Source organism: Kogia breviceps, chromosome 8 (genome assembly GCF_026419965.1).
Source record: "Kogia breviceps isolate mKogBre1 chromosome 8, mKogBre1 haplotype 1, whole genome shotgun sequence".
NCBI classification, from domain to species: Eukaryota; Metazoa; Chordata; class Mammalia; order Artiodactyla; family Physeteridae; genus Kogia; species Kogia breviceps.
Genome location: NC_081317.1, coordinates 106,932,033 through 106,957,382, shown reverse-complemented (window position 1 = coordinate 106,957,382; position 25,350 = coordinate 106,932,033). Strand labels below are relative to the sequence as shown.

General features: G+C 45.5%; 2 protein-coding genes across 2 annotated transcripts in view; one reads left to right on the top strand and one right to left on the bottom strand.

Annotated features, from left to right (window-relative positions):
- DPYSL2 (dihydropyrimidinase like 2) overlaps positions 1–5,541 on the bottom strand; it is a 115,358-nt gene extending 109,817 nt beyond the window's left edge. Inside the window, exon 1 of the mRNA XM_059071723.2 lies at positions 4,903–5,541. Within this exon, the coding sequence (XP_058927706.1) occupies positions 4,903–5,256 (354 nt within the window). The 5' untranslated portion in view covers positions 5,257–5,541. The remainder of the gene's footprint in view (positions 1–4,902) is intronic.
- Positions 5,542–5,601: 60 nt separating this feature from the next.
- PNMA2 (PNMA family member 2) lies at positions 5,602–12,672 on the top strand. Its single transcript, XM_059071742.2, has 3 exons — positions 5,602–5,744; positions 8,523–8,656; positions 8,931–12,672. Exon 3 carries the CDS (start codon positions 9,444–9,446, stop codon positions 10,536–10,538), a length of 1,095 nt encoding a protein of 364 aa, XP_058927725.1. The 5' UTR covers positions 5,602–5,744; positions 8,523–8,656; positions 8,931–9,443; the 3' UTR covers positions 10,539–12,672.
- The last annotated feature ends 12,678 nt before the right edge of the window (positions 12,673–25,350 follow it).

The following is a 25,350-nucleotide window of genomic DNA, read 5'->3' as shown; positions in this document are numbered from 1 at the left end:
TGCAATGTTCAAGAGGTCATGGCCAGATGTTGTCACTGGAGGTTCAATAACAGCAATTCTCCTCTCCACCCTCAAGCTACAAGGGAAGGAAAATGGAAGAGGCTGTTTAGCTGGTAGGCGTTTTCTTCTACTCAGGCCTTGGGCCCCAGGCTGGGTGAGTCTATCTCATCCCAAATGTAATTCTTCTCACTTCCTCTCACAATGAGATCATTGCAGATCAATTAATTGAGTTACAAATTTTCCAATCATCGAGAACTTGTTAAAAATTAACTGATTTTAGGAATATTATTCAGCCATGAAAAAGAAAGAAATCTTGTCACAGGCTACCACAGTGGTAGAACCCTGAGGACATGATGCTAAGTGAAATAAGCCAGTCACAAAAAGACAAACTCTATGATTCCACTTACGTGAAGTACCTGGAAGAGACAAATTCATAGAGACAGAAAGTAGAAGGCTGGTTGCCAGGGGCTGGGGGAATGGGAATAGGGAGCTAATGGTTTAATGGGCACAGAGTTTCAGTTTTGCAAGATCAAAAGTTCTGGAGATTGGTTGCACGACGGTATGAATATATCTAACATGACTGAACTGTACTCTTTAAAATGGTTGAGAAGGTAAATTTTATGCTATGTGTATTTCACCACAATTACCTTTTAAAATTTAACTAATTAGATGATCATTTGGGAAATCAAGAGTAACCAATAATTATGGATCATCACGATTTCTTTCTCCTCCCCAAGTACCCCTCCTCCTTCGAGCCCAGATGGGTCCTAGGTATTTTGGAATCCTGGACACACGAATGTTCATATTTGTGTCTCCCCTTTTGAGAAGATGTGGCCTCTAAAATATCAAATTAGGGCTTCCCTGGTGGTGCAGTGGTTGCGAGTCCGCCTGCCGATGCAGGGGACACGGGTTCTTGCCCCGGCCCGGGAAGATCCCACGTGTCGTGGACCGGCTGGGCCCGTGAGCCACGGCCGCTGAGCCTGCGCGTCCGGAGCCTGTGCTCCGCGGTGGGAGGGGCCACAACGGTGAGAGGCCCGTGTACAGCAAAAAAAAAAAAAAAAAAAAAAAAAAAAGTAAAATATCAAATTAATGCCCTTGTTCTAGGCTCCTAGCCAAATCTCTACCACACATCCCGCTAACTAGACATCTATTTTGAACAGGCTGGTCTATTGTCAAACAAGTATCTCTGGGGACAACTTGTGTATCAGCTACTCACATAAGAGATGGATGCCTTCAATCATTGGATTTCTCTCTAGCTAAGATTAATATGAGGAAGAGATTTTTTTTGATGTGGACCATTTCTAAAGTCTTTATTGAATTTGTTACAATATTGCTTCTGTTTTATGTTTTGGTATTTTGGCCGCGAGGCATGTGGGATCTTAGCTCCCTGACCAGGGATCGAACCTGCAGCCCCTGCATTGGAAAGCGAAGTCTTAGCCACTGGACCACCAGGGAAGTCCCGAGAAGAGATTTTTGAATGGGAGAAGGTGGGGGGTGGGGTGGCGGGAAAGGAGAAGAGTGATTTCAGAACTCGTTGCTTTTGGAGAAAGAAAGATCTAGAAAAAGCATCACCATCAGGATGGTGTAGGCGTGGCACTGAACAGTAAGAGGGCAGCAGAATCACTGGGCATCTAGGGCTGGGAAGATAATCGACGTGGGGAGAAGGGATGGGGGCACGGAATGGAAGCGACTATCAGAAAACATTTTACAGACTTGGGGGTTTTGCCAAGTTCAACAGACCTCTTGTGTAGTTCACTCGCTGGCACCTGCACTAGGGAAGTGGAGAATCACTCCCCTGACACTCTAGTCTATGCAGGTTGTTTGCTGCTGGGAAAAGAGCCTGGGAGCCCCTTTGGAAGGGATGTTCATGATCCAGTATCCCTGGCTCAACAGCTGGTTCTGGATAAACTGTGTCCGAGGTGGAATGGAGGGAATTCCTAGGAAGAGGAGGGGAGCCCGGGGGACCCCTGGGCACTAGCAAGGAGAATTAGGCCAACCACGCTGCTCTCTATTCTAAGAGGCTCAGAGCCCTTCACGGGTGGTGATCAATGTAATCTCACTGCAGCCCAGGATGAACATCCCCAAGGACACAAAGGAAAAAAGAGAGTAATGAGATAGCCTTCCTCTCTCACATTCACTACACCGGCTCTTTCCTCTCACCACAATCTACCAACCCAGCCCAAGCCACACCCATTGCCTTCTGGTGCCAACCTGTTCACACCTGCAAATGCAGATGCAGGTGGTCAACCTCCCCTCGTCTCCCACAAGCCATGTGGCATCGGAGCTAAGGAAGCCTGTACCCTCCCTTCCCAAAGCCTTGCTCGAAGAACAGCAGGACCTCTAGAGCGACAGGTGGACAAAGCCACTTCTGACCATACAATAACGACCCATGTAAGTACAGATTCAGGGGAGGAGGGAGCCATGAGTCTGGGAACCCAGGATCCACTCACTAGTTTTCCTCCACCTCTCTCTGTTCCAGGACTTCAGATAGGAACGCCCTGGGATGCTGGCAGTTACCCTGCTCGTTAGCTGAAAACTAAGTGATGGCTACTCAATTCAGTCAAAGTGGTGGGTTCAACCATGCTTTTGGAAATAAGCATTACTACATACATAGATATAGATACAGATAGATACACAACCCAAAATTCCTTTTCTCTCTTGTATAGACATGAAATCTTCAAACACTGATCCTGGTAAACTACCAATCCTGGTAAAAGCTCTTAGTCATGAATGAAAAAAACCCCACAGGAACAGCCGTTATGTGAAAAGGCAACATTGAAAATGAAAATCCAAGGAAGGCTGCCGAAAGACCAAGCCAGAATCACTCTGTTACTAGTAACTGGATACCTAAAGCAAATGTGGGTTTGCAGAGGCTAAAACTGCCTGGGGTATTGGTTGGGTATTTCCTCTTCAAATCTCCCCCTCCACGTGCCCTAGGTCTACAATTTAGAATTTCTATTAAATTCAGAGAGCGTTCAAACAAGCAGCTCTGATGATCAAAACATCCAAGCTTCTAAATGGGCAGGAAAAGAGATGCGTTATTCAACCCACTGAAACTTTGCCTTTGAAACTTGAGTTTTAATTCACTGCCATTATCTCAAGGCATTTTTCTGCTTCCTTTAGGACATTAGAATTACCATCACAACTAGTTGAAGATGAGGGTATGATACAACCAGTATGCTATACAATCACTCATTGGGTGTGGCCCTCACCCAGTGTATTTCACATCACTCAGCTTTCACTATAAGTCACATTATTAGGAACTTTTACTTTGATTGTCTGATCACCTGGGACAAAGTGACTTCTTGGATTGAGTTCTCCCAGTTGACTCATAGTGAAATATGGGTAGCAGTACCTCCTTCCCATGTGCATAAATCAGAGGACAGAGCTGGGGGAGGAGGAATCAATTAAGTAATTAGCTGTCATTTGAAAGTGACAGCAAATGGTTTGTCTCTCCTAGAATTGATCCTATAAAAGTCAAAAGCTGCAAAACTCTGTGCCACATCACGAAACAGTTACGTGTTCAGACCATTGCCACCAACCCTTAGTTGTTCTCTGATGAGTTCACTGTAAGCCTACAAACTAAATGCACTTATTATCAGTCGGTGAATAGGTACAGACCACTCCCAACTACTCTGGAAGACCCTTAAGAAGAAATCACCTTGAACTTTTAATAGCTAACCTTCACCTTACCCAGAAAAGCAAGGCACACAATAGGTATTCAATAAATAATCAATCATTGATTTCTTGTCTTCACCCACGGGCATGGGAGATAAACAGCAAACAAGAGCTGAAACCTTTCACACTGTAATTTATCACTTGAGAAATTAAGGCTGAGGGGAAAAAAATTGCACAAGTATGAAGGTCACCCTGATAAAGAAAAAAACACGTGGTACGAGAAGACTTAAAATGCACACTGTACATATTTGCTAGAGATAAACATCTTCTGAAATTAGGTTTACCAAATTGGTCTTCTTTGTTTCCTTATTAACACAGTATAGGGGGGGTCTAATCCATCTGTGACAGTCTATTCAAAATGTGAGGGTTTTTCCCTTTTCTTTTCTTTTTACCCTTTGAATATAATCCACGTAGTCCCCATCCCCAAAGCCCCTCCCAAATAGTGGCCGGGGGGGAGCGCTCTGGGAAACCCTTGCTGAGATACTTAGCGGAACTTTGTTCTCCACATGGGCTATTTAGGAGCATCGCGGTTTCCTCGCGTGATTCCACTGCCTCTCGGGTTCTTCTCGCGGTGCGAACAGGAGTCAGGGTGCTGAGATAGATTCTGCCTTGCGGTCCGGGGAGGCGCTGACCATGGTCCTTGCCTACGAGCTTGGGCCGCGAGCGCGGAGGGCGCCCGAGAAGCGCTGGGAAAGCTCGCAGGGCGCGGCGGGGAGCAGCCGTCGAGGCCCCCGCCCCTCCCGACCCCCGGGGAGCCCGCCGGCCTGTACGCGAACCCCCCACTGCACGCTCGGAGCTGCATCGAAAAAGGGTGGGGCAGCCAGCCGCAGCTGCAATTGGAAGACGCCCGGGAGGATTTAAGAAGAATGGAACCGCGGCCCATCCCCTCCCCCTCCAACCATGAGACACCACCGCCCCCCCCACCCCAGCCGGAGATAGGCCCATCCTTTACCCCCACCCTCTCCTTCCCAAGCCCAGGGAGGCGCGGGCAGCCTTTGTGGGCACACGGCCGCCCATCAGCGAGCCCGAGCCCCTCGGCACCCTGCACGCAGGGCCGGGTAGGGTGGGGTGCGTATGCACATGCAGGGAAGCAATACTCGAGGCGGGGCAGGACGGTGGGCACGCTGGGATCCTCGGTTCTCCACCGAACTGGGAGGGGGCGAGGGAGGGGCGATCCCCACGCCCCATTCTCTGTCTCAAACACCGCCTCCCACCCGTACCAACCTGGTCATTGATGTTCTGCAGGGCTTCCTTGCCCGAGGCCCGCCGGATCTCCACCTTCCGGCCCGATTCAACAGATGGCTCCCCGCCGGCGCGCCGGCCCTGCCGGGAGTACGGCGGCTGCGGGTCCGGGCCCAAGTGGGCGACGTCCCGCTGCTGAGCCACCACCTGCCCGGAGCCCCGGCCCACCGAAAGCGAGTCGAAGTCGATGGTCTTGTTCTCCGAGGACCCTTCCACCGGGCAGAACATGCCACAGAATTTCTGCCGAGGCTTGGGGCTGCCTGAGCCCAGGTTTTTAAAAAAGGCAGGGACCTCTTCGTCCTCTGCCGCCTTCCCGGATTGCTTCCTCTCGGCCATGGCGTGGGGAGGCTTGGGGAGGGTCCTCTCCGTCCGTCAGTCCGTCTGCCGGTCCCTATGCACCAAGCCCCCGGCTGCTGCCGCGGCTGCCGCTCTCTGCCTCCCGCAAGGTGTACAGAAAGGAAGCTGGGTTGGCGAGCGAGCGACCCACCCCTCCCGGTCCCTCCTCCTGACCCCGCTTTTCTCCCCTCCCTGCCCACGCCCCCCGCCGCCGCCGCCGCGCGAGCTCTGGCGAGCAGCAAAGTTGGGTCTGGGAGGGTGGCTGCTGCGGCAGCGAGACCGGAGAGACTGCCAGCTCCCGGCAGCTGCGGGAGGAGGGAGGCGCGGGCGGGGCGGGGGCGGGGCGGGGCTCCGGGGCGGGGAGCGCAGAGGCGGGGAGACAGGGGAGGGCCGCGCAGCCGAGAGCCCCGCGCTCCGGAAGTGAAGCTGCCAGACCACCGGCTAATGGATGCGGAGCGGCGGGCCCGCTGACCGCTCTCGGCGCCAGGGTGAGTATGGGGCAGGGCACGCGGGGGCGAAGATCGTGGGGCGCAGTGCCTGGCCCCCGCGCCGCGCTCCCAGACCTGCCTGGCCCAGGCGCCTCTCCCCCACCGCATTGCGGAGGTGGGCCAGCGATGAGGGCTCACCGTGGGGAGCGCTCCCTCCCTCTTCTTACCCGGGGCGAGAGCTGATGGATGGGGAAAGGGACACACACTGGCAGGCGCCAGGACACCGGCGTGGGGGGCAGGGGAAGGGGCGGCGCTGAAGGTGGGGAAGGGATGGCGCAGGCCGCGCGGAAGCCTGGGGGCCATACGAGGCGCGGACACCAAAGCTTCAGTCTAACCACGGGCCTTGGTGGGCTACTGGGAGCAGAGACTGAAACAAGGCCCTCACTTAACTGCACCCACGGTGGTAGGGGGGCGCGCAGCATGGCGGGGAGAGACACAGGGGCGTAGCAAATACGGAGGGGGTGGGTATGGAGAGAGAGACCTAGGTCTACTGTCTGTGCGAGTGTAGCAAAGCATGAAGTCTGCAAATTCCAGCCCAGCACGGCCCCTTAGGTGTATGGTGAGGCAGGACGCAGGCCCGCTCTATTGCCCGAGGGCGCTGTGTACCGTAATTGTGCCCGTGCGCCAAGCAGGGCCCAGCAGAACGTCTTCCTTTGGTGTCTTCCGCCCCGCTCCCCCGCCAAAGAAGGGGGAAAGATACACACTGATGCCCACTCCCCAAATCTCCAGCCCTTCGACGCCCGGGGCGCCCCACCTCGTTCCACCGCCCCTGTAGAGGACTGCGCCAGAGCCGCGGGGTTTCCTAGGTTGCCAGAAGCCGAGTGCCTGGGGCGTTAGTGCGCGTGCGTCCAGGGCAGGGTAAGGAGATGGGGTGATGATTGCCTTGAATTGTGCGAGGCCGAGCGGGGGAAAGATGTATGGGGACTTGGGTGTGTCTGCGCGACTAGATCGGCCACAGCCACCGGGTTGGTGGCGGCAGAAGGCATCTTGATATATGACGGTAACACGGCCTCTGAGGGTCCTCCATTGCTTACTCCTATCCCCGTGTTTTTTCCATGTCCCAGTCCCTGTCCAGGGTGGATTACAGCCCCGCCCCTCTCTCTACAGTGGCAAAGCCCTGCAGAAATGATGCGCATCCCTTGACTAGCTCGAATAGGAGCTCTGGGCATGCTCAGTAACCAGGGCGGGTTTGGGCTGGGAAACTGTTGACCGCAGGAGCGTTGCGCCGGGCAGAGCAACCAAATATTCTGTCCCATTGTCCGCCCTCGCCCCTGGCAGGATTAAATGCGGATACCCTGCCCTCCTCCACAATTGTGAGGGCTAGTTGGGCGAGTGGACTTCAATTTGGAGGACAGCCAATCCCAGCTTGAAGATAAGCCCACCACGATAGGTGGGCAGGAGAGGAGGAAGGAGAGAGGAATGAATGTCCGCATGCAGGGGGATGAGGGAACCAGAGGCAGGTACTGAGACTTAGCACCAGATGTGCTTTGCATTTGAATAAAGGGCTTCCACACGAATTACATCATTTCCTACTCCCAGCATCCCCCTGACATGAGTGCTTCCTTATAACCTCTTTCAAAGGTTCCAGGGTAGGAAACAGATTTAGATGCTTTGTCCAAGGTAACTATCTAGTTAAATGATCCAACAATTCCAGTGGGGTCTTCCACCTGAATGTCTGGTTCCTTTTCCAGCTTATCCTATTGTTATGTGAGAAAAGACAAGATTTTCTCATTTTTTTCCCCATATCCAAATACTTCCAATCCTGGCCTTATTGTGTATCAGGGACGTTTCTCTTGCCGTCTTTTTATTTGAAGGTTGCATTGCAGGTAGAGATTGCCTTTGGAGGAAGAAGCCACCTAACGGTTGCCTAACTTCAGCGTGACAGTTATGTAGACCTTGGATATGTTTCTTCTTGGGTATCTGATGCCTTATGACATCTCATGTTTCCCCTAAATATTATAACGGGGAGGAAGGTCACCCTCATAACTTAGAAGAGGACCGTGAGGTATGGAGGGAGGTGTCACTGGACTCAGATCCCTGGAGCTGCTGGGCGAGGACACGATCCAGCATTTTGCCCTCCCCGCCCTCTGGCATGCACCCTCCTTTCAACCTTCCAGAAGGACTTGGGAAATGTGCCTGCAGCAGCTGCCGCTGTAGCTGCAGATTGGTGTCTGTGGCATATGGACCCCATCTGGACTGATGGAGATTTTTAGGGGAAGAATGGTCATAGCCCTTTAACACAAAATCCACGACAGCAATGGGAGATAGACGCTCTTCCCCTTTTACATTACCCAGTCTCCACCGGCTCGACACAGACTTGCCTCTTCTTTTTTTCTTTGTCCTCAAATGACCCATTCAAGTTCATATGCTATGAAGAAAGCATCATGTTACTAACTTAACATTTATAGCAAAAGAAACCCCTAGTTATGCATTTGCAAAGCATAGCCAGGCATAGTCAAAGAGAATTAATTCATAACTCCAAGTTTATTTGGCTCTGAGATTTTTTTAATTGTGAAACCTATATTAAATTGTTGTATCTATGTTATTATATTAAAGTATGTTATATAAGTTATATTGCTAAACCTACATTAAATTGATTTTAAAAGTTAGAGTGTTTCCTAATCGGATTTTTTAATCAAAGAAATGAAGCAACTCAATATTGTTTAGTAGATTTAATTAAACTGTAAAGGATTGTCATATTTTTGAATAAGTGCATTAACAGCCTTCACACTGGATATTATCGAGTCATAAAAGTACACTATTATTATATTTATACAGGGCGGCTTGGCTTGGCTGGAGCTGAGAGACACCCAGACATGCCCTTGTGCAGAGTTGGGTGACATCTTCCTGTGCTAGAAGCAGAATACATAAGCTCCGTGGCTGTCATGGAACGTTTTGGAATGCATAAACAGGTATCTAGTCATTTCTCCTGATTTCATTCTTCACGCAGGAAAGATCTTGGTCCTGTCCACAACCGGGCTCCATTAATTGGCCTGATGAGCATCCGGGGTGGGGGGGGAGGCTGATTGCAGGAGGGTCCCCAAGAGAACGATAAAGTCACCGTAAGCAGAAAAGACTCAAATACAACGTGATGCTGGTCTACCCCCCACTTCCATCCCTAACCAGGTACTGATACTTCCCGGGAAGGAGAGGGCTGTGTGGTAAAACTGAGCCTTGTTTCCCTAGGAGCCCAAGCCACTCTGCTGGGAGACTTCCCTCCAGGAGTTCTGGGTGCAAGAGTGAAGGCGACTCCCCACTGGCTAGAGAGAGGTGAGGCGGCAGAGACCCAGAGGGCAGTGAAAGCAGCTCTTGCACACGCTTCCGATGGGGCAGCCCCACCACGTGGCTGCGTGAGAGAAACAGGAGCCACTGGGCTGCGGAGCCACAGGCTGTGCTCCTGTCATAACTGAGATACTAACCACCCACCTCGGGTCAGGTCTGGAGACCTCACGGAAAGTGCCGAGCTCTTGCCACCGGACAGTAAGGGTTATTGGTACAGAAAACTAGGACCCAGGACCCGTTCACTGGTGGGTTATAAGTTTAGAAGTTCATCCAGGATATTCTCAATTCTAAGGCGACGCCCATACTCTGGTTTCTCTTCAGAGCGCATAAATCTTTCGCCTTTTACTAAGGCAACGCCCATCTACCCCGCAAACTAATCGGTAGCCCTAGAGTTCAGGCGAGTCAATATCTGGGGCAATGGCACTGGCCCTGTTGGAGGACTGGTGTAAGATCATGAGTGTGGATGATCAGAAATCACTAATGGTCATGGGGATACCGGTGGGCTGCAATGAAGCCGAGATTCAGGAGGTCCTCCAGGAGACCTTAAAGTCTCTGGGCAGGTATAGAGTGCTTGGCAAAATATTCAGGAAGCAGGAGAATGCCAATGCTGTGTTGGTAGAGCTTCTGGAGGACACTGACGTCTCTGTGATCCCCAGCGAGGTTCAGGGAAAGGGGGGTATCTGGAAAGTGATATTTAAGACCCCTAACCAGGACACTGAATTTCTTGAAAGACTGAACCTCTTTCTAGAGAAAGAGGGGCAGACGGTCTCGGGAATGTTCCGAGCGCTTGGGCATAAGGGAGTGTCTCCAGTGGCCAGGCCCTGTGTCTCACCGGAGTTATTGGCCCATCTGCTGGGACAGGCAATAGCACACACCCTTCAGCCTTTGCTCCCCGTGAGGTACCGGAAGTTGAGAGTGTTCTCAGGGAGCGCTGTGCCCGCCCCAGAGGAAGAGCCCTTTGAAATCTGGTTGGAACAGGCCACCGAGATAGTCAAAGAGTGGCCGGTAGCAGAGGCAGAAAAGAAAAGATGGTTGACGGAGAGCCTTCGTGGCCCTGCCCTGGACCTCATGCACATAGTCCAGGCAGACAATCCGTCCATAAGTGTGGAAGAGTGTTTGGAAGCATTTAAGCAAGTGTTTGGAAGCCTGGAGAGTCGTAGGACCTCCCAGGTGAAATACCTGAAGACCTATCAGGAGGAAGGAGAGAAAGTCTCAGCGTACGTGTTACGGTTAGAAACCCTGCTGCGGAGAGCTGTGGAGAAGCGGGCCATTCCGAGGAACATCGCGGACCAGGTCCGCTTGGAGCAGGTCATGGCCGGGGCGAGCCTCAGTGAGATCCTCTGGTGTAGGCTTAGGGAGCTGAGAGACCAGGGGCCTCCTCCCAGCTTCCTGGACTTAATGAAGGTAATCCGTGAAGAAGAGGAGGAAGAGGCCTCTTTTGAAAATGAGAATACTGAAGAGCCAGAAGACGGGGACGGCTATGCCCCCTGGGATAACGGGGCCGATGACTGAAACCCAACTCACGGGGGGGCCCACAGCCGGCTGCGGAAGAGAGAGCCATTTTACCAGGCTAAGACCTTTTCAGTCGTTTTCTCTCTCATTTACACAATTGAAATCAAGGCATTCAAGCCCGGCCTTGACTCTTCTTTCTAAGAAAAAAAATATCTGAGAGTTTTTCAGACCCTACATAGATTATTAATAAACAAAAACTTAAATTCCAAATACGAGATAGTACGCCTAAAGGAATCGGAACCAGGTTTCCTTTAAATACCCCCCAATAGACCAAAAGAAAGAAATGGTATGAGAAAATAAAAAATCTTTTGTCATCTATGTAAAAATCCAAGCTCTTTGAATGATCAAGTGTTTTCCTTTCTCACATCAGCAAGAGTACCGAGTACACACCTCTGAGTACCAAGCCACGTGAGGCAGTGTTCAAAGAGCTAACGGTCATAAACCTACCAGCCTGGCCCTGCTCTGAGGGAGGACGTAGCCTCCGAGTATGAAAAGCTAAATAAGCTTACGTGTAAACAAGTTCATGACTCCAATAGAAGCCAAGAGAAGTGTCGCTGCCAAATGAGCACGACATCTCTATCTTAGGTTTCTCTCTTTTCTCACTTGGGAAGCACTTCCCGCTTCTCTGCTGGGTGTCAGAGAGATGGTTCCAGGCAGTGTGTTGGGCCCTGAGGACACAGAGGTCCACAGTGTGAGGGACATTCTCAAGAAAGGGTAGACATCACAGGAGGGCCTGACGGAGCATGGGCCCGTGCAGGCCATGTTTGAATTCAGGCCAGCCTGGATAGAGAGGAGGATTTTTAGTGGCAACAAAGGGCAAAGAGGAGACGAAGAGAGCTCACAGTTACTGAGGACCTGCTCTGTTCTGGGCACTTTACACATATGTCATTTTATGTGTACAGCACCCCCAGTGTGGTATAATTATGCTCATTTTAAAAGAGAAGGGAAAAAAAACTCAGAGGGGTTGCATGGTCTGCTCAACATCAAAATGCTATCAGGCGGCAGAACCCAGACAGAAGTCCAGACCTCTCTGACACTGGCTAATCCTCTCTCCACCACGATCGCACTTTTCAAATTGTGCTTTGTAGTTCTGCAGGGATTTTTCAGCAGTTCTACCTTGAAAATGTATGTTAAACTTTTAAATCTCTAATAAATAACAGATAGACACAAGCGTGTTGATATCCGAATTTTAACACACTGGCATTTACCAACAGGCTCGTTTTTGTTTTCAGATTGACTCATTTTGTACAGACCTTGGAAGAAAGGTTCCCTTGCGATATGTGAGCACACATCCAAGCTTATTTTAATTCTTCATAGATTCAGGAAGCCATAGCATGTCAGAGGTGTTTAAATCAGGCCCGTGCATGTCCTGTGACGTCAAGTGTGCTTCAAGCATAAATGAGCATCATTCAGTTAAATGCTAGGCAAGGCTCCGACACGACTTATGTACGGCATCATGGTAGCTTTGTATGTACAATAAACAAGTGGCTTAACTTCTTGAAATATCAGTTTCCTCATCAGAAAAATGGGAGGACAATAGAATAGGGTTGTTGCTAAGATCAAATGACATAATGCCTTTTAAGCACTTAGTGTGATGTCTGGAACACAGAAAGCCCTCAGTACATCGAGACTCTTTTTATTATTTTCACAATGCTTATTGTCCGGTCACTGCACGCTCTCTTCCTCTTCTAACAGTCCTGCAGTAACAAGTAAATATGTAATCTGCCTGTGAGGTTGTGACAACATTGCATTAGACACCGTTTTGGCTCTTGTGCTAATTTTGAGTGCTTGTTGTCTGTTATCTTTGTGATAAATTTTCCAGCCATTGTTGACTATTGTTAGTGATTATAAGAAATAACTTCTTCTTTCCGATCGTGAATAATTTTAACTGAAGAATATCCTGAGATTGTAAGAAAAACATTTTTTTAAAGAGGTACCATTTGTGGTCATTTATCTAAGTTATATTTTTCACTACTGTTCAACCAAAGTGATACAACTGTCATCCTAACACACCCTGATTTCATGTGTTTTTTGTAGTCATGAAAATGGCCTTGTTGTTCTCATGTAGTCACAGTATGCAAAGTAAAGTGTTACAAATGTGAAGTTATAAAATAAATACATGCTGGTAATAAAATTCTAAGCCTTTTCTGCTTCATGTGTTGCAGTTCTGTATAAACTATGCTTGAAGAAGGGATTTCATTACTAAAATAAAAAAAAATTGAGAGGTAAGATTAAAAAATCAAGCTCAGGGCTTCCCTGGTGGCGCAGTGGTTGAGAATCCGCCTGCCGATGCAGGAGACACGGGTTCGTGCCCCGGTCCGGGAAGATCCCACGTGCCGCAGAGCAACTAAGCCCGTGAGCCATGGCCACTGGGCCTGCGCGTCCAGAGCCTGTGCTCCGCAACGGGAGAGGCCACAACAGTGAGAGGCCCGCATACCGCAAAAAAAAAAAAAAAAAAAAAAAAAAAAATCAAGCTCAAACCAAAAGGTCTTGAACTCTTCTAGAAAAGAAAACCTGAGAGCAAAATTCTGGAATGGGAATACTTGGGCTTTGTCTCCAAGGATGAGAGAGAGCTCAGTCCACCCGTCGTTGACTTCCCCTTTAAAATACAAGAAACGACAGATGGAGGCCAGTTCCCTTGGAGACCTCCAACTCATTTGCTTAGGCAAGTAACCGTACAGATACATTCACCAGCCTCTATTCTGCTAAGGGCGAAATGACCTAAAGGTGAAATACTGCATTTCTTGGATGAAATCATTTTTCACTATATAGATGTATAGAGGGAATAAAATTTCTCTCGCCTCTGGCCCTCGAAATTTCTCTTCCTCTTTTCTACAGCGCAATGAGGGAGCATTCCTCAGAGGCCGTACACAGTGCAGATTGACCCATTATAAGATGGGTGTCTGGAGGAATACCCAGCAGTCTCTCCCAATCACTTGAGCAAAACCTTCCGGGAGATTGGTCTCACCTTGTACGTAATCTGTCTCCGTCCCTGACCCTGGAGACCGAGGCTTCCAAGAGATTACATAACCGACTGCTGAAGTTAACTTTTCACCAGGGGCCACCCACCTCTTCAGGCCGTAGGTGCCACCTGACATCTCCACCTGTGCCAGCCAGTTCTGCCAAGGCCCTCCTTCTGTTGTCTTCTGCTGTTCGTCCTAAACCCAAGACTCTCTGGTCATCTGTTCCCATCTTTACTCTCATGTCCACACTACACTGTGCCTCCTCCCACTGTTGACCTTTAGGACCCTCCAACATGCCAACTGGATACGCCACGAGGCCCTAAACAAACTAGCCTATATCATCAAAGTCCTTGCAGAATACCCTGTCACCATATTCCTTAATTGAACTCTGGTCCTCCTGGTGGCCTGTTGCCCTCAAGTCCCTTGAGTGGAAGCTGCTCAGTCTCCCTCACCTCAGGAGAGATTGGAGAGTGGTGACAGCATCTCTTTCATTCACCGTCATCACCTGCCCACTCGCAAACACCTTTGCTCCCTCCTGGCATATCCCCCCCACTCACGCTGCTGCACCACCCACTGTGGCTTGGTCCTGCCTGACAAGCTTGAACAGAGCATTGGCAAAGAAACTAATGTTCTTGGGGTGGGGGGGATGCGGCATTTAGGACAGAATCTGGCCGGGTGTTATCACAAGAAATAGGAAGAAAAAGCTAATGAATACAAACCATGTCCAAAGGGAGACCTCCAAGCAAGACTGGAAAAGCAGAGTTTTTAAGCTAGAGTGTTGGAAGGTCGAGTTTTGAAGGAGTGGAACCTGAGATGAAACATACAAGTGCAGGAAGAGGACCTGAGACAAGCATTGTCAAACTCACTCGGGCTGTGTTTTGTTGTTGTCTGACCGGCATAATCTTTGGATGGTCTAAAGGCCCAGGATCAGGGCAGCCATCTCTCCCATCCCCCACCTGTTTGGGTGGACCAGGATCTTCTTGAGTTTGCCCAGGGAAGACTTAAGACTCATCCAGAAGCTCTCCTGGGGTGGAAGATGGTGTCCAACAATGGGCTTCTCCGAAGCCAGCCTTCTCACTCTAGCAGGCCCTGGAGTTGTCCCTGGTCCATACCTCCATTACCCAACTCTCTGCAGTGCCAAAGTGGTCCTTGACATCCCAAATGGACATTTTCTTAAAAACCAGAGTAACTCCAGAAGTGTATGCCAAAGTCAATTCTATCATAAGAGAAAAAAAAAACTGTGTAGAATTTCAGTGTCTCTTTCAGGCCACCAGCTGGAGCTGCCCATTTATCGTCTGAGCTGCTTCAAGCAGCAGCTGAGACTTCCCCATCTGCCCACACCCCGGCCCCGCCCCCTTAAAGGGAAAAGTTCCCAGAGGGAGGAGTTACCCAGACTGCACCGTGGTGCTCTGGCTGGGAGCCACTGCAGGATGTCCCCAGGGAAGGGCTGGGAAGCTCACCCCCCGTCCTATCCTATCCCAGACCTGCCCCTGCTCTGCAGGCCTAAAGGCAGCCCCACTGAGGGCCTCTCATGGCTTCTTGGCTCCACACCTTTGCCAACAAACTCAATTACTAAAAACGAAGGGCTTCCCTGAGCTTCCCTGGGCTTCCTTGGGCTTCCCTGGTGGCGCAGTGGTTGAGAATCTGCCTGCCAATGCAAGGGACATGGGTTCGAGTCCTGGTCTGGGAAGATCCCACATGCCGCGGAGCAACTGGGCCCGTGAGCCACAACTACTGAGCCTGTGCGTCTGGAGCTTGTGCTCCACAGAAAGAGAGGCCACGACGGTGAGAGGCCCGCGCACCGCGATGAAGAGTGGCCCCCGCTCGCCGCAACTAGAGAAAGCCCACGCACAGAAACGAAGACCCAACACAGCCAGAAATAAATATTTTTTTAAAAAATAAATAAATAAAAATAAAATAAAACTGAAGCTTTCTTGAAATAACAAGCAATTGTCGCAAGAGGAAACTTTGTTTTTCCAGCTTCATTGAGGTATAATTGACAAATAAAAGTTGTATATATTTCAGAAGTACAGTGTGATGTTTTGATGGAAGTATACATTGTGAAATGATCTCCACAATCAAGCTAATTAACACATCCATCACCTCGCATAGTTACCGTTGTGTGCGTTGTAAGAACGCTTAAGACAGACATACTCTCTTAGTAAATTTCAAGTGCATACTGCAGTATTATTAACTATAGTCACCATGCTATACATTAGCTCTCCAGAACTTATTCTTCCTGCATCAGTGAAAGTTTGTGCTCTTCGACCAACATGTTCCCATTTTTCCCCCACCTCCCAGCCCCTGGTCACCACCATTCTACTCTCTGCTTCTGTGAGTTTGACTTTTTTAGATTCTACATGTAAGTGAAATCATACAGTATTTGTCTTTCTGTGTCTGGCTTGTTTCATCTAGGATAATGTCCTCAAGGTGCATCCGTGTTGCCACAAATGTTAGGATTTCCTTCTATCAGAGTAAACTTTGTATTGTAAATGAACATATGTAAAACATTGGAAACTAGGTTGGTAAAAAAGGGACGCTGATTAAGAAAACATGATGACTAAATGTAATGTGGTATCCTGGGTGGGATCCTGGGACAGAAAAAGAAATTTAGGGAATAACTGAGGAAATCTGAATGCTGTGTGGACTTTAGTTAACAATAATGTATCAATACTGGTTCATTTGTAACAATGTACGTATTGTTCATAATAGAGGAAAGTGGGTGTGGGATATACAGGAACTCTCTGTACTATCTATCCAATAATTCTGTAAATCTAAAACTGTTTTAAATAAAAAGCACATTAACAACAACAACAAAAAATTAAATGAAGGGACACTGAGTTCTGCTGATGGGCCAAAATAACGCATTCCCTGGTCATATCCCATTCAAGGGTGTTAGCCTTTAATGACATTTCCTGAGCTTGGGGACCTGCTATTCCAAATAGTGGCTAGTGAGATGCAAACTGGTAAATATAGAGGATGGATAAACAATAAGGTCCTACTGCATAGCACAGGGAACTATATTCAATATCCTTTGGTAAACCATACTGGAAAAGAATATGAAAAAGAACGTATATATGTGTATAACTGAGTCACTTTGCTGTATAGCAGTAATTAACAACATTGTAAATCAACTATACTTCAATTTTTTAAAAAAATTACCCAAATAGTGGCTAGTGTACATTTTAAAGTTTCTAAGTAGAAAGCTGTTATATAGGCCTGAGGCAACTGTAAATGTCTAGGGCTGGGTGTGTTGCCATCTTGGGAAAAACATCTATCAACCAATCCAGAATTTCCAGGGCTGTTTCCAATTTCAAGGTGATTTATGGGTCTAAAACTAAGATAGTAATCCTTTGGACTCCCAAGCCCTGTCACTGGCCTGGGTTTATGGCTACAGTTGGCAATGTGGGGTGAGGACCCAGCCTGCAGAGGTTCCCCAGGCCATATTCAGGGCCTTGGATGGGCTTTTAGTTGATGACTAAGAGGGCAACCCGGCAGGACCATGGAATCCCTAGGTCATATTTCTCCCTGGGACCCTAGATTTTATCAGCAGCTGAACTACAGGGGAGCTAGTCCTCCTTGACCAGAGCCTGGCTGGTAGTTCTTTGATGCTTCAGAGCACTCGGTGGCATGTGCCTGAAATGTATTCCACCTGTAACGAGAATGGTTTTGGCTTAGGAATCCATCAAAGTTGTACTACAAGGGATAGGGTTTGGGCCCATGTACCGCCTCTGTTACCAGGTGGGCTGTGGTGTTTGCCAGGAGTGGGCAGGTTAACCTGAACTGAGCAATCCGTTTATGAAGTAGACAAAGTCCTCAGGGCACAGGGGTGGGCCCTGATACATATTGAGGGATAAGGAGAGAGACCAAGAGGGCTATTCGTGCCTCCTCCCCCCACCCCAACTCCTGACACTTCCAACCTACACCAGAAACAAAGGACAGAGCAATGGAAATGAAAACCTAGAAACAGACAAGGAGTGAAACAAAATATAAGCAAGGGAACAGACAACCCCAGACAAGTATGAAGAAAAACACATATAGGCACATCGTAGTCAAGCTGCTGTAACAAAAGATAAACTGCCGTAAACCAAGAAAATCTTGAAAGTGGCCAGAGGAAAATGGCATATTTCATAGAGAGAATTAATCATAGGAATTACAGTCTTCCCTCAGTATCCTAGGGGCATTAGTTTCAGGACCAATCTGTGATGCTCAAGTCCATTATATGAACAGTAATAGCATATAGCCTATGCACATCCTCCTGTACAATTTAAATCTTCTCTGAATTACCTATAATACCTAATATAATATAAATGCTATGTAAATAGTTTTGCTTTTTGGAACTACCTGGATTTTTTTTTTTTTTTAATATTTCCAATCCGCCTTTGGTTGAATCCACGGATGCATGACAGGCGGATACGGAGGGCTAACTGTACTGCTGACATCTCTTAAGAAAATATGAAGGCCAAAAGTGCAAAAACATATTTAAACCACTGGATAAATAAACCTTGTTCAGCCAAGATTTAGTACAAATTTGCCTTTAAAATCAGCTGAACCTAGAAATATTCGGAAGTGGTTGGCAGGTTATTGAACTATTTGGGTTTCCGGTCTTCTGAAGTCAATTTTAGTAGTTCAGTTTTCTGATTCTTTTCCATTTTATCTAGTTTTTTAAAAAATGTATTGGCATAAATTTGTCGGTGTCCTATTCAGATGTTTTTAATTATTAATGCTTCTACAGTTATGGCTCCTTATTCTATCGTTTGTGTTTTTGCTCTTTATCTCTGGGTTAATATTCCTAGAAGTGTAGCTATTCCATCTATATTTTCCAAAGAATCAGCTTTTGGACTTGTTCATCCTCTCCATCATTATTTTAGTAATTTTTGTTCTTTTTAAAATTATTTCTTTCGTGATGTTTAGAATTAATATACCATTTCATTTCCAGCTTCTTGAGGATTGTTTCTTCTTTTCTGTTTCATGATTTTTAAAAACAAATGTATTTAAGCATAGAAATTTATAACCAATATCACTTTAATTACATCCCATAATTCTGTTATATAATACTTTAAATATTTTCATTATTTTTTTTCAAAAACCATGAATTAGTTTTTTGAGGGGTGCAAAATAGTTAAAGTTATTGTGATTTACAATAAATACGTATTTCAGTCTTCCAGCCATAGTTCCTAACTCACAGCTCTCAAAACTCTTGTAATTTCCTTGTGAAATAAGAGCAAAGGGAGCATCTTTTGTTATAATATTTGTTCTCTTGTTCTCAGTTCCTGAAATGGCTTCAGAGCCCTAAAGGTGAAATAGGTGTGTTGTTATTCACAAGCCCATTCTCACCAGAACTGGGTTTGTGTTAATGAGGTGACTTTGGAAGTCCCCTAAAGATGGGGGCACTGGTTGCCAGGGGACCAATCATGAACAGAGGGTTGGAACTTTCAGCCCCACCCCCTGATTTCTGGGGAGGGGAGAAGGGCTAGAGGTTGAATCAATCACCAATGGTCAATAATTTAATCAATCATGCCTTTGTAATGAGGCATCCGTAAGACAAGCAAAAAGGAGGGGTATTAGAAAGCTCCAGGTGGGTGAACCAGAATGCTTCCATGTGCCACCATGCTGGACCCCAGGGCTCCACAGAAGCTCCTTTATTCAGAACCTTGCCCCATGCATCTCTTCATCTGGCTGCTGATTCACATCCTTTCATTTCCTTTGTAATAAACTAGTAATCTGGTGAGTAAACAGGTTTCCTGAATTCTGTGATTCACTCTAGCAAATTAATAGAACCCAAAAGGGGATATGGGAACTTCTGATTTATAGCCAGTTGTTCAGGAATATAGGTAACAACCTATAAGCCTTGAAAGCTATAAATTTCCTTTGTGAACTGTTTTACCTGCATTCCACAAATTTTGATTTTTTTTTTTATTGTTAGCCATTTCAAAATATTTCCTAATTTCTCTTATGATTTCTTTTCTGATTCTTGAATTATTTAGTACTATGTTGTCCAGTTTCCAATATGTGGGTTTTCAATCATCTTTTTATTACTAACTTCTAATTTAATTCTTTTGTGGTAAGAGAATACACCCCATGGTTTCAAAGACTTGTGATCTAACATATGGTCTATCTTGGTGAATGGTCAATGTGCACATGAGGATAATGTGGAGTCTACTGTTGTAGGTTGCAAGTTTTAATTAAGTCAAGTTGGTTGAAAAAGTTGTACACTGTTTTTTATTTCCTTGCTCATTTTCTGCCTACTTCTTTTGTGAATTACTGAGACAGGGGTGTTACAATATGCAACCATAATTGTGGATTTGTCTGCTTCTCTCTTTTGGTTCTTCCAGGTTTTGCTTCTTTTTTGCATATGGATATCCAACTGTTCCAGCACCATTTGTTGAAAACGCTATCATTTCTCTACTGAATGGGTTTTGAATCATTGTCAAGAATTAATTGACCATATATGTGGGCATCTGCTTCTGGACTCTATTCTGCCCCGTTGATCTATTTGTCTATTTTGGCACCAATACTGACCATCTTATTTATCGTAACACTATAATAAGTCTTGACATCAGGTAGTGTAAGTCCACCAACTTTGTTCTTCTTTCTCAGTTATTCTGTTTGTGATCTTTTTCATTTCAATGTGAATTTTAGAACAAACTTCTCAATGTCTACCAAAAAAGCCTTCTGGAATTTTGTTGGAATTGCCTTTAATCTATGGATCAATTTGGGGATAACTAAAATTTTGACAAGTCAATTTTCTGATCCATGAACATGGTATATCTCTCCATTTTATTAGGTCATGTTTAATTTTTATAGCAAAATTTTGTAGTTTTGAGTATTGGGGTATTACACACTTTTTGTCAATTATATTCCTAAGTATTTAATATTTAATGCTAGTGTAAGTCATTTTGTCTTTTGTTTGTTGCTAGCATATAGAGCTACAATTAATTTTTATATATTGATATGTCTCCTGCAACCTTGCTAAACTCACTTATCAGTTCTAGTAACTTTTTTTTTGATGTCATGGATTTTTTTGCATAAATGATTATGTCATCTGAGATTAAAAGAGTTTTACTGCTCTCTTTACAATCTAGATATCATTTATTTCTTTTTCTTGACTTATGGCACTGGCTAGAACCCACAGTACCACATATATAATTTTTTAATTTATTTATTTTTGGCTGCAGTGGGTCTTTGTTGCTGCACGCGGACTTTCTCTAGTTGCAGGGAGCTGGGGCTACTCTTCGTCGCGGTGCGTGGACTTCTCATTGTGGTGGCTTCTCTTGCTGTGGAGCACAGGCTCTAGGGCACACAAGCTTCAGTAGTTGTGGCACACGGGCTCAGTAGTTATGGCTCATGGGCTCTAGAGCGCAGACTCAGTAGTTGTGGCGCACAGGCTTAGTTGCTCCACGGCATGTGGGATACTCCTGGACCAGGGCTCGAACCCGTGTCCTCCACATTGGCAGGCGGATTCTTAACCACTGCGCCACCAGGGATGTCCCCACAGTACCATATTGAATAGAAGTGGTGAGAACAAACATCATTGTCTTGTTCCTGATCTTAAAGGGAAAGCATTCAATCTCTTACCATTAAGTTTGGTGTTAGCTGTAAGTACGTTTTTTTGTAGATATCTGGAATAGGTAGAATTTCTAAAATGCTCCCCAAAAATCTTCCCACTGATCCCTTGAAAGACTGAATATACAAAATGACAATGGGCAGACCATATATAAAAAAATAGATCTATGACTCACAACTTCTGCAGCAACCAGCCCCAAAGAGTCAGCACTCGGTCAGTAACTGCTAGCTTCCCTAATTTTGCCTCCACTTCCAACTTAGGGAGAAAAAGAGAAAGCCAGGGCTTCTCTGGTGGCACAGTGGTTAAGAATCTGCCTGCCAATGCAGGGGACACGGGTTCAAGCCCTGTCCGGGAAAATCCCACTTACCATGGAGCAACTAAGCCCATGAGCCACAACTACTGAGCCCGCGTGCCACAACTACTGAAGCCTGCTCGCCTAGAGCCCGTGCTCCGCAAAGAGAGAAGTCACTGCAATGAGAAGCCTGCGCACCGCAATGAAGAGTAGCCCCTGCTCACTGCAACCAGAGAAAAGCCAGTGCACAGCAACGAAGACCCAACACAGCCAGAAATTTAAAAAATAATAAAACAAATAAATAAATTTTTAAAAATTTTTTAAAAAGAGAAAGCCAAATATGCTACCCTTAACAATCACATGGGATGTTCTGCTTAGAATTAGCCCACCTCCATCTTCCGTATGCCAAAAGCCTTCAATAAGAGCATATGGTAAGCCTTCCCCTTTTCCCACTCCCCAGCCTGATTTTGAGTCTCTGCTAAATGCAAGTGATGGTGTCTTGCCTTTGTTCTTATATCAGTGATCTTCATTTATTCCCATGCCCTGGAATCTGTGAGCATGATGAGATCTCGCTCCTGTGATTATGTTATGTTATATGGCACAGTTGACATTAAGAGGGAAATTATCTGCGTGGGCCTTATCTAATCACATAAGCCCTTAAAATTAGAGAAGTTTATGGGCCAAAGACTTTGACAGACACCTCACCAAAGAAGATATACAGACAACAAATAAGCATATGAAAAGATGCTCCACATTATATGTCAATCAGGGAAATGCAAATTAAAACAACAATAAGATACCACTACACACTTATTGGAATGGCCAAAATCTAGAACACTGACAAACCAAATGCTCACAAGGATGTGGAGCAACAGGAAGTCTCATTCATTGCTGGTGGGAATAAAAATGGTGCGGCCACTTTGGAAGACAGTTTGGCAGTTTCTTATAAAACTAAACATACTCTTGGAAATTCCAGGGCAGTCCAGTGGTTAGGACTCAGCACTCTCACTGCCGGGGCCCAGGTTCAATCCCTGGTTGGGGAACTAGGATCCTACAAGCTGAGCAGCTTGGCCAAAAAAAAAAAAAAACTAATTATACTCTTACCCTACTATCCAGCAGTCATGTTCCTTGGTATTTACCCAAAGGAGTTGAAAACTTATGCCCACAGCAAAACCTGCATGTGGTGTTTATAGTAGCTTTATTCATAGTTGACAAAACTTGGAAACTACCAAGTTGTCCTGCAGTAGGTGAGTGGATAAGTAATGGTAGTACATCCAGACAGTGGAATGTTATTCAGCACTAACAAGAAACGAGCTATCAAACTGTGAAAAGACAAGGAGGAACCTTATATGCATATAACTAAGTGAAAGAAACCAATCTGAAAAGACTACTTACTGTATGATTCCAACTATATGACATTCTTGAGAAGGCAACACTATGGAGACAGTGAAAAGATCAGCAGTTGCCAGGGGTTGAGGTGAGGGGTCGGATGAATAGGCAGAGCCCAGAGGATTATTAGGATACGAAAAGACTCTGTATGATACTATAGTAATGGATCCATTTCATGATACATTGGCCTAAACCCACAGAATGTACAATACCAAGAATGAATGTAAAGTAAACAATAGACTTTGGACGTTGATGATGTGTCAAAGTAGATTTATCAATTGTAACAAATATAGGGGATGTTGATAATGGTAGGAGCTGTTGAGAGGGGATACTCTGGAAAGGAACCTTGATAATGGGCGGGGCTTTGCATGGTGGGATAGGAGGAATATGGGAAATCTCTGTACCTTCCTCTCAATTGTGCTGTGGGGGAAAAAAAATGCTCTAAAAAGAATCTAAAAGAAAAAATTAGAGACCTTTCTCTGATTAATAAAAAGGGAAGTCAGGCAGATTCAAAGTATAAGAACTTGATACCTTATTGTTGCTTTGAATATGAAGGGGGCCATGTGAGAAGAAATGTGGGCCTCAGGGAGCTGAGGGCAGAGCCTGGGTACCAGCCAGCAAGGAAACATAGACCTTAGACCTTCAACCTACAACCTGGAACCAGGTTCCGCCAGCAACTTGAATGAGCTAAAAAGTAGATTCTTCTCCACGCCTCCAGGTGAGAGCCCAGCCAACACCAAACTGTGAGATCCTGTGCAGAGGGAGAAGTCCAGTGCATTCTGATTTCTGTGTTCAATGTTCTTTTATAAGATTTTTAAATGTGTGGGGGGGGAAGTCTTTTACATTTACTCACTCATTTAATATTTCTAGTACTTTTCATTTTTTTATGTACATTTGAGTTTCTATTTCATGTCATTTTCCTTCAGCCTGAGGAAACTCCTTTTACAATTTTTTGCAGTGCTAGTCTATTGGCAATGAATTATCTCAGCTTGTTTTTATCAAAAATGTCTTTATTTTACTCTACTTTCAAAGAATCTTTTCACTACATACAGAATTCTAGGTTAGCAGGTTGGTTTTTTTTTTTAATTTCAGCACATTGGATGTCATTCCTTTAACTTCTGGCTTATACTGCTTCTGACAAAAATTCTGTAGTAAATCTCATTTTTGTTCTCTTGAATATGATGTGTCTTTTTTTCTCTAGTTTCTTTAAGATTTTCCTCTTTCTCACTGGTTTTCATCAGTTAGATTATTATGTGCTTTGATGTGGTATCTATTTATTCTGCTTGATATTCACTGAACTTGTTGAATATTGAGATTTATATTTTTCATCAAATTTGGAAATTTTTTTCCTATTTTTTTCAAATTATTTTCTGATCCCTGTCTCTTTTGGGGAGACACATATGTTAGATTACATGATATTGTCACTGAGGCTCTCTTCCTTTGCATTTTCCTTCAGATCTTTTTCTCTCTGTGCTTCAACTTAGAGAATTTCTATTACTTCATCTCTAAGTTCATTAATTTTTCTCTCCTTTGGTGTCTAATCTACAGCTAAGCCCATCTGGTGTATTTTTCACTGTAGACATTTTATTTTTTCAGCCCTAGATGTTCTGTTTGATTTCTTTTAATACCTTCAATTTCTCTCCTTATTGTCTTCAGGTTTTCCCTTAAATTTTTGAGCATGTTCATGATGGCTCTTTTAAAGTTCTTTTCTATTAATTCCATCATCTCTGTCATGTCTGTGTCTGTTTATATTTTTCTCCTGGTTACAGGCATCTCCTGGTTATGCTTCAATGAAGGTCTAACTTTTAATGAATGCTGAGCGTGATGGCTTTGTGATATGTCACCTTGGCTAGGCTGAACTTCAGTCCCCAGAATTCCCTTTCTAGTATGTTTCCAGTTATGGTAGGGTACAAGGGATATTTCTCTCATAGGAGCTGGAGCATGGAAGGGAAACTGCAGCTATTTTGTAATACACACACACACACCCTTTCCCAGAGTTTGAATCAAACACAAATCTAGGTGCCGTTTTGAAGGAATTTTGCAGATGTAATTCAAGTCCATAATCAGTTGTCTTTAAGTTAATAAAATGGAGAGTATTCTAAGTGGGCCTAATTTAATCATTTGGAAGCCTTTAAAAGAGGGCTCCGTACATTTAAAGTCCCCTTGGAATTATTATATATTTTATATATATATATATATATATATATATATATATATATATAGTTTTAATTAGGCTGTGAGGCAGGGGTCAATTCAAAAATACTGTTTTATTATTGCTCTAGAGTGCCACCTTTGTCATAAATTATATAAATGCGCCTGTTCTTAGCTCTCCATTTCCATTCTATCAGTCAATTTATCTATGTTTATGTCAATACCATACAGTCTAAAAGTCTTATAGTAGAGTGAGAGTGAGTTCTGTCACATCTATCTTCTTCAGCAGTGTCTTGGTTATTCTATCTATGAATTTCCATATAAATTTGAGAATCACCTTACAAAAAGAAAAACAAAAAAAAATGAGGCCTCGGCCCTCCGCTGAGCCCAGAGATTCCAAACAATGACTAGACCTGAAATTCTCTTCTTTCTTCTCCCCACCGTGCTTCC